General features: G+C 30.1%; 4 protein-coding genes across 9 annotated transcripts in view; 2 read left to right on the forward strand and 2 right to left on the reverse strand.

Annotated features, from left to right (window-relative positions):
- LOC108749277 (NADH-cytochrome b5 reductase 3) overlaps nt 1–1,064 on the forward strand; it is a 4,142-nt gene extending 3,078 nt beyond the window's left edge. For both annotated transcript variants that reach the window (XM_018487858.1, XM_018487859.1), the window contains exon 4: nt 224–1,064. In XM_018487858.1, the coding sequence (XP_018343360.1) occupies nt 224–607 (384 nt within the window). In that variant the 3' untranslated portion in view covers nt 608–1,064. The remainder of the gene's footprint in view (nt 1–223) is intronic.
- Nucleotides 1,065–1,577: 513 nt separating this feature from the next.
- Nucleotides 1,578–5,407, reverse strand: LOC108749278 (T-complex protein 1 subunit beta). The gene is made up of 7 exons (XM_018487860.1): nt 5,276–5,407; nt 4,653–4,962; nt 3,705–4,141; nt 3,549–3,626; nt 2,421–2,645; nt 1,894–2,275; nt 1,578–1,764 (listed from the first exon to the last, which is right to left on the reverse strand). Exons 1-7 carry the CDS (start codon nt 5,276–5,278, stop codon nt 1,592–1,594), a joined length of 1,608 nt encoding a protein of 535 aa, XP_018343362.1. The 5' UTR covers nt 5,279–5,407; the 3' UTR covers nt 1,578–1,591.
- A 494-nt stretch (nt 5,408–5,901) lies between these two features.
- Nucleotides 5,902–8,465, reverse strand: LOC108749286 (trafficking protein particle complex subunit 2-like protein). 5 transcript variants are annotated; one of them, XM_018487876.1, is made up of 8 exons: nt 8,317–8,465; nt 7,524–7,662; nt 7,239–7,362; nt 6,741–6,784; nt 6,409–6,590; nt 6,235–6,322; nt 6,063–6,142; nt 5,902–5,980 (listed from the first exon to the last, which is right to left on the reverse strand). In XM_018487876.1, the coding sequence occupies exons 2-8, from the start codon at nt 7,560–7,562 to the stop codon at nt 5,938–5,940; spliced, it is 600 nt and encodes a 199-aa protein (XP_018343378.1). In that variant the 5' UTR covers nt 7,563–7,662; nt 8,317–8,465; the 3' UTR covers nt 5,902–5,937. The 5 variants fall into 5 exon arrangements, with proteins under 5 accessions (XP_018343378.1, XP_018343377.1, XP_018343379.1 ...); XM_018487875.1 differs by having other exon boundaries at nt 8,298–8,465; XM_018487877.1 differs by lacking the exon at nt 8,317–8,465 and adding an exon at nt 7,998–8,009.
- A 28-nt stretch (nt 8,466–8,493) lies between these two features.
- The window catches only part of LOC108749284 (digestive cysteine proteinase 1), a 3,808-nt gene continuing 3,050 nt past the window's right edge, over nt 8,494–9,251 (forward strand). The window contains exon 1 of the mRNA XM_018487866.1: nt 8,494–8,772. The gene's annotated coding sequence lies outside the window, so the exon portion shown is untranslated. The remainder of the gene's footprint in view (nt 8,773–9,251) is intronic.

Genomic DNA, 9,251 nt, shown 5'->3' on the forward strand with positions numbered 1-9,251 from the left:
GTTATCGAATTTTAAAGCATTAAATAATAGAAGAAAAAAGAACATATTATTATGTGATTTTTCAAATTATGTAATTTTAAAAAATTACATAATAATTTGGAACAATACATGACGGTTTACATGTTTTAATTGATTTCATTATGCAACTATGTAATGTGATTTTTTTCAATAAGGGCTCTTCTGTATACATATGTTAATAATAAATTTATGTAAATTTGTATAGATGGTTATGCTCGCTGGTGGTACGGGCATCACGCCAATGCTACAACTAATTCGTGCAATAATAAAAGATCCTACGGACGAAACTCAAACCTCTTTGCTATTCGCCAATCAAACAGAAAAAGATATCTTGTTACGAAACGAATTAGATGAAATCGCCAAGAAGTACCCGAATAAATTGAAACTTTGGTATACATTAGATTCAAGTAGTGATAAATGGCTTTACAGTACAGGATATATAAGCGCTGATATGATAGAAAAGCACATGTTTCCACCGTCACCTGACACTATCGTACTTATGTGCGGGCCACCTCCAATGATCAATTTCGCTTGTACTCCGAACCTTGATAAAGTTGGCTACGATACTAAATTACGGTTCGCGTATTAATTGATCATTAAAATCGTAGACAGTTTGCATTATCTAGAAATTTATATACTTTTTTTTAATATTCTTCAGTCAAGAATTAAAGATCTGTTTTTTGTTGATTGAATGTATGATTCATTGTAATGAAGGATTTCAAATAACGTGGTTATGCTCCAATCAGAGAGGTCCGTGTGTTGGAAGATTCCATCAAAACTTATCCATAAAGACACCTCTAAAGTATTGATAACTATTATATAAGCACATAAGTCATAAACTTACAATAATCAATGAAATGCATCTATTAGTAGCTGTATAAGTAACCATACTAACAACATAGTGTGGTCACTTTCCAGTAGTATAAGAATATCGATCCATAAAACATATTTACAAGGCATGCCAATCTTATTCTTTTTTGCTTTTTTTTTGTTATTGGAACAGGCTGCTGTGATTGCCGAATAAATAAAATTCATAGAGCTTAATTTAAGAAAAATAGTTGCAAATCAAATGCATGTGAAATGAATATTTACCTTATCACTAAAATATACTTTATTCAATCTTATATCTGTATGTTTATTATTATAAAAATGACTTGTGTATAAAACAAATTAATAAAGTATATTGTTAGTGTGTGTGTGTGTGAAATATTCATGTAAAGTATTGCATCTCAAAGCATTTATTAATATCGAATCTATTGTAATGTTATAAAAAATTTTGAACATATAATAAATGTGCTTCTTATTGTATAATATTTTATTTGTGAAAGATCGAGAAATGGAATATAATTCATATATAAATGACAAAATGTTCAAAAAGTGGAATATATCTCCTTACTATCATTAGTACATTAATATTATCAAATGCGTTATCCGTCACAATGAGATTAACTCAATATTTAATTAAACACATTAATTAATTTAAGAGGCCACATATGCATGAAAAATTGCAGGCAATTATAAAATCAAAGCGAGAGTAAACATTTATTTTTTTCTTAATGAATGAATGAATGAATTAACAACGTCCTCTATCTTGCACGCGTTTTCTAGGAGCCGCGCGCAAAATATCGTCCACCCGAAGTATCATTTCTGCTGCTTCAGCCGCACTCACGAGAACTTGCCTCTTCACTACCCAAGATTCGGTGATTCCTAACCGTTTCATACATCCGACTTTACCCATTTGCATATCTGCAAGATTAGAGAACAAATTTAATTTAACTTGATATTTTGTCATAAAACTATTTAGCGCCACTCACGCGCTATTATATATTTAAAAATATTTTCAACGATAAAAGAGCATAAGAATTTGAAACTTACCTAATCCCATGGTGTTGCCCACAGAATTATGCGCGGCTCTCAACTCACTAACCAATTGTGCTGAATCATAGCCAGCATTATCGGCAATAATGGTTGGCAGTTGCTGTAACGCTCGTGCAAAGGCTTCCATCGCAACAGCCTCTTTACCTGGCGTAGCCGCGGCCGCTCGCATAACAGCACAAGCCATAATCATCTCGCTGCACCCACCACCGTAAACTATTCTCGACTCGCGTACCGTAGCTGCTAAAACGCAAAGCGCGTCATGCAGCGATCTCTCGGCTTCATCGATGATCTGTTGCGTTGCGCCACGAATAACAACGGTGCACGCTTCACCCAATGGAACTCCAGAGAATCTTAAGAGTGTATCTTCTCCTATCATGACCTGAAAAATATAACAACGCAATTGGTATGTAATTAAAGTTACAACAAAACTAGTAATTACACACACGCGCACGCACGCATTAGAATCGAGTGCTCCACCATATGGAATATTATGTATGAATTACAAACGTAAATTATAAATTTACCTGTTCAATAAGATTGCATTTTCCCAATTTGACTAAATCGGGATTGTCAAAAGTACTAACAATCTCACCACCAGTAACGAGCGAAAGTCTTTCGATACCATCAAAATCAGCATGCTCGATAGCCATAATTCCAGCATCAGCAAATAATTGTTCCGGATAATTGTATATCAATTGCCTATTGATAAAGACGGTGCAACCATGCTTCAAAATTTTGTCAATCTTATCCTGTGTAAATTCAGAAGATTATATCATTATTATATTAATTAAATAACAATAAAAACAAGGGCAAAGTAAGAATCAACGCATTTTTCTGAAAAAGTCATACAGATGAATAAGAGATATAGAAGGAATAAATTAAAAATACAAAAAATAATAATAAAAAAGAAAGAAAAGATATATATTAAAACAACGAGTAAAAGCGTACAAGTTTCGGCTACCGGATTAAGCCCTCTTCAGACATTAACATATAAAAAAAAAAAACCCCGCAGTACAAAAATAATTCACGGAAATGTTAATTTCTCAGTCACGGACTGAGAAAAGAGACGGACATAATGTCCGTGGTGATCCGTATTAGCGAGCGTACATAACAATTGATACACTATGTCTGTCTTACACATCTGCGTTCCACCTAATTTATTGTAGTATATTCTGGTGGTTTTTTATTCTTGTATGGACACGCCTGTTTGAATAATTTACACTTGTTTTTTTAACTGTTTCAAGTGACATGAAACACATTTAACTACTCAATTATATGCGAATAATGTCGAGTTTTACATCGAGACTCACCCGAACTGTGATTATGCGAACATTTCCGTTAATTATTTTTGTACTTTTTTTTTTGATATGTTAATATCTGAAGAGGGCTCAATCCGGTAGCCGAAACTTGTACGCTTTTTTACTTGTTTTAATATATATCTTTTCTTTCTTTTTTATTATTTTATTATTTTTTATATTTTTAATTCATTCCTTCATCTGTATGACTTTTTCAGAGAAATGCGTTGACTCTTACTTTTCCCTTGTTTTTATTGTTATTTAATTTATATATGAAGAGTCCTTGAATTGTTCTTTATATATTATTATATTAAACTTTATAAATATGCGTGAAGAACCTTTAGAAATGTCCATTACCTTCATTTTTTCTTTTTCCGCAGCTTCTAATTCTGCTATCTTCGCCATTGAATCTACACGTACTCTAGAGCCAAATACCTATAAATAAATAAATGCATATAACATTAGATTTGTTAAAAAATTAAGAAAAATATACATAACAGAAGGAATATAAACCTTGATTTTATCCGTGTCCATAGATGTATTAGCGATAAGTATACGTGCGTCAGAAACTTTTTGTGGTTGGTGAACACCCGGTTTTTTATCTAATAAAAATCCTTCATCTAAGAAGGAATCAGCAAGTGTTGCACCACGTTTTTTTATAACTTGAATCGCAGACAAATTACCAGATCCTTTAAGACGCAACACTGCATCAACTGCAAGCTTGCTAAAGTGCTGCTTGTGCTGAGATAAAATCTTGGAACTTAATGTTGTACGAGCAATATTTAATAAATCCTCTCGAAATCGATCAGGATCTGCAGAATTGTCTGTGGCTGCATTTTTTAAAGCCTCAGTTGCTACATTTGTAGCATTTCTCCAACCACTAATGATAGTTTGTGGATGAATCTTCTGATTCTCGATTAGCTTCTCGGCTTCTCGCAAAAGTTCAGCAGCTGTAAAAAAAAGAAAATTAAAGATTATTAAAGATATTTAATAATATTTAAGATTAAATAATTTAAAAATTCAAGTGAGTAATCGTATCAACAATTTATTATACACGCTACCTAAAAGATACACATGTTCCTACATTACTACAGTTATTGTGAAGAATATTACTAAGGTCTCAGTTTAAAGATTTAGGACGCTCTCACGGAATATTAGAAATCTGGATTCGATTACTGACTGAGGTAATATTTTTCGCAATAAATGTATTTATTTATAATGTATTATAGATTTTCAATATATTATTATGATGCAAATTAAACATAAAATTATTAAATTGCTAATCAATTTAATTTGTGATATTATTTGTGATATGATAGTTCAGTTATGTGTAGAAAATCAATTTGGTTTGTAATTTAAGAAATTACAAATGTGATATATAAATTCATATGAAATTATTTAAAAGCATTCAAGATTCAGCTTTGACTAATATGGGCATTCTCTTAATCATATCATATTTACCGAGAACAGTGACTGAAGTGGTACCATCACCCACTTCATCATCTTGGACACGAGACATATCTACCAAAATCTTGGCAGCAGGATTATCAACGCCAATACTTTTGAGGATAGTAGCACCATCATTAGTAACATGTACTTGTCCCGAAGATCTACCATGAGATACAAGTATCTTGTCCATGCCTTTAGGACCAAGCGTAGATTTGACCAGATCTCCAATGGCTATAACTCCAACAAACGAGCTCAATCTAGCAATTTCTGCCTTCTCCTCTCCGGCCTCATTTTTGAGGATCCGCACTGGATTTAAGGAGACCTTACAATCAAATAAGATAAAAGAATTTATTTAGTTGCTCATGATAGAATTTTTCATTTAAAATAATCATAACCACTTTTAAAATGTAACAACTACTTATGAGTACATGTGCGCGTCAAAGATTCAATCAGTTTAAAAGCCAATTGAAAATCTTAGTCTACAAAATGCATCAAAGTCATTTATCGTGCAATTATTATTTATTCCTTCAACAACGTGAGCCGTTTGTCATGCTTTTTGAAGACCGGGTTCTGACGATCGCAAAAGAATCACAGCATTGACTACACAGGCGAGATTACTGGAGCGCGATAATTACCATGGTAAGTCAATCGATGTACGCAGATATTTTTCTCCAAAAAAATCACACAAATTCGAAAATCTTCGATACACAGTGACTGTCTAAATAGGGCTAATAGGAGACGTTTGCGATTCAGGCATTCAGGCAGCTACCGCCATGCTGTGTGAACCGTTTCTATGAAGCGATTTATTTTCCATCTGTCTGTGATTCGCTGCTTTTGGACATCAGGAAGTATAAGAACGAATTATAAATCCGATTGAGAAGCACATGCGCGATTAAACCAATCAAAAAGAATTTTGAACACTTTTTTTTTTAGGATATATATTTAATGCGATACTTGTTTTATAGCGAGTTATATTCTGAATTTAATTCCTTTTAAGGTTCGATTTATATGCGATTAGTCAACTCTGATTTTTCACATTATTTTATAGCAATAATAAAATATTAAATATATAATTACGTAAAAAAATGATGTATAAAATATAAATTAAAAGAAACACGAAAAGTGTATAAATAAAAAAGATAAAAAAGGATAATTAAAAAAGTTGGTTATAGAACAAACATACAAATTATTATATATAATTTATTATCAGTTACATAAAAAATTGTATGATGTGAATAATACATTTTGGAACGATGTGTGAAATATTTATTTAATTATTTTTTAATATTTTTATAAATTATATAACACTCATTATTTCCAGCACTGATGTATCGAATGACCTAAAAATCCAGTATAAATAATTATAATGTTTTTATATATTATCTATAACAGATACATATAAATGAATTAATTCACACATACTTGGATTTTATTTCGTCACCTGGAATGTAAAATGGATTGCAAACAGCATTGGAGTATGCAGCATGTAGCTTCTTAAATATCTATTAACAGATTATCAAATATTTACATTTATTGCAAATTATAATTAAAATATTATATTAAGTTTATATATGGGGCATAAAAAGAATATTACCATTTTTATTTCGTTATCCCGTAATGATACATTAGATGATTGCAATACTATGACAAATTTAATCTTTGTGTTTGTAGCATAACCATATCTGAAAATAAGAATATTAAAATGTATTTAATGCCTAATTTGTAGGTATGTTATAGAGCGACGTTATATGAGAGTAATATTACATACATTTTGTATTCTTCAGTCGCAAATAACAAGCCTAAGTATAAATCACGTATATCAACTGTCGTTTTATTCCCTACATTCAACTTTTCCTCTATAATATCAATTGATGTATGTACTTTGTAATGAAATTGCAATCCAGCAGCTTCATCCGTACATTGATATATTTTGATAAATTTTGGAGAATTCTACAAAATATTCATTATTATTTAGAATAATTCGATGTTTACAACGCGTAAAGAAACTCGCTGAAATAAATGTGCTTTACTGTATTTATTGGAAAATTTTTGTTAATATGTCATAACCTATCAAGCAGAATATAGCTTATTTATACTTGCATCTTTGCCAATAACAGCTACGCAAGCAGCCATTTTAGAAGATTCTATAAAAATACAAAAAGAATTCTGTTATAATGCACTGTACATTTTTGCGAAATGTATTTTTATGCGAGAATAATTGCGAGCACACAACGTAAATGTTCCGTAATTAGTACTGACGCTAGGTTAGAATACCACCGTGTCGATTGTTTGAATAAAAAGAAACATTCTTTAGATGAAACATTTTACTTATAAAGCATAAAATATAAATATTAGCGCAGTACAAAGAATATACACATTAGATGTAAACTAATTTTAACTAATTTTTTATGACAATTACATATTAATTAATTTATATACAAAACATAGTAGTAATTTATATAGCATTATTATCACACATCTACAGTTAATGTGTCATGTAAACTCTTTTCTTTTATTATTGATCATAGTATCTTCTCTTCAATGTTCTGTACTTGCGCAACATGTACAAAGCTTCCAACTCTTTTATTACAAAATTACCGTGATTTATCATTTTATCTATCTTTTCAGAGTCGGTCTCTGTTTTGTTTTTATCAAAGGCTCTCTTTAGCTTGGTTCTGAAATATTGATATCCTTTTGGGTAGTCTCGGCCCATGTACAACAGCTGAAAGACAACGCAAAACGAAAATTTGAAAAAATGTGCAATAAGTGAAAAAATGTACATTTTTTAAGTTTATATATTTACATCTTAAGAAATATATGCTCGCTAGAATGATACTAGAATGATATTGAATATATATTAATTTGTATATAACACTTTATTACCGTTTTGTATAAATGAATAACTTTAGTGCGTTGTGACATGACACAATCAATCTTGATCTAGTTAGCAACTAACTCGGAGTCTTGTGAAATCTTTCAAGTCAATTGACAAAATGATAATTATTATCATCTGTGATTATTTCTATTGGAAACAGATAAAAATTCTTCAGTATAAGTGCACTTGACATATAAGCATTTTTAAATATATTCTTTGTTCCTATATTTTTTATATTATTCATTTTTTCTCGTTTCCATTCCATTATATTATGTAATTTATATATGTATATATCTATATTTTATTTTAAGTGCAGAAAGTGTAAGTAGTGTAACTATAAGGAACATTAAATGTTCTTTATATAGCTTTATATAAGTTGTGATATGGACAAAATATATTTTTTTAGTACGATTAACTATTAAAGCTACTATATATATATATATATATATATAAAATATATAATGCCGTATTTATAGTCGGACCTTGTACTTAAGGTTTCCTTAAATTTATCTTCAGATGCTCAGTAGCCGATGAAATAATTCATAGAGTATCTGAAGATAAATTTAGGGAAGCCTTAAATATAAGGTCTGACTATGAATATAGGTTAGGCTATGTTTCAAAACTTCCTCTTCGAGGAAAATTTTACTCGAAATATATAGTACACTTAACGTATACTATAGTATGTAGAGTATGAAATCTTCCTTCCGAGAGGAAGTTTTGGAACGTAGCCTAAAATTATAATCATAATCCTGAAAATTGTTTCTCATAATATTAAAAGGCACCCTAATTATCCTTGTGTACCAAAGAATTGCAGGAGCATTCTTATATTTGACATATGTTTAAAGTTTTTGTACTGACACACGTCTCCACCAACGTATATGTACTACAGACTAACTTTAATCTCGGTTCAACTTGCTCTTCATTTTTTCTGAATTGAAAAAATGGAAAGTAAAAAACAAATAAAGTATTGAACTGAGATTAAAGTTTATTTATGTTGGTAGAATTTATTTAAACCAGTCAATCAAAAGATTCTACAGTTGTGTCCGCCAATTGACGACATGGGCTGAATCGGTCGCCAGTGCTACTCAACTTCACATTAACAAAGGAAATTCCCCGTTATTTTCCTCTAATTCTTCTAGAAATTTCCGAACATAAATAGATATAAAAAAGTTGATTTATTTGTACTCCAAGCTCCAGGCATAATCAGTTATTATCTGTTTTCTCGAGAAGTAAATCTTTCCGCATAACAATACTGAGGTAAATTTTATATTATTTACATGATTAAATCTCCGTTTTTCGTCCTAAATTAATAAATTACCATGATATTTTTGCAAAGATGAATAAAATAAATGCATAAAAGTTAGTGCTTTTCACAAAACCAGAATAATATCGTCATGATATTATCAATAATGTTTACAGAGAATAAAACAAATGTTGAGAGCTCCATTTTTCCCCCGATATTTGAAAATTATACTTTGATGTATATTTCTACTTATTTCTATTATTATATAATGTAGTTTTATTGTAAAAACTGATATTAAATGTTTTTAATCATATTTATTTACATATGTATCCTTGTACACTAGTTTTATCAATATACAATAACGTTTCTATTCTCTTGATAAATATTTGATAATGATTGATGATGAATTTCATTGCTGCGATAATATGTCTTTTCCTTATTATATCTTCTTTATATAAATCATTGTAATAAATTTATATTTTAATTTTATTGC

Source organism: Trachymyrmex septentrionalis, unplaced genomic scaffold (genome assembly GCF_001594115.1).
Source record: "Trachymyrmex septentrionalis isolate Tsep2-gDNA-1 unplaced genomic scaffold, Tsep1.0 scaffold289, whole genome shotgun sequence".
In the NCBI taxonomy this organism is placed as follows: Eukaryota; Metazoa; Arthropoda; class Insecta; order Hymenoptera; family Formicidae; genus Trachymyrmex; species Trachymyrmex septentrionalis.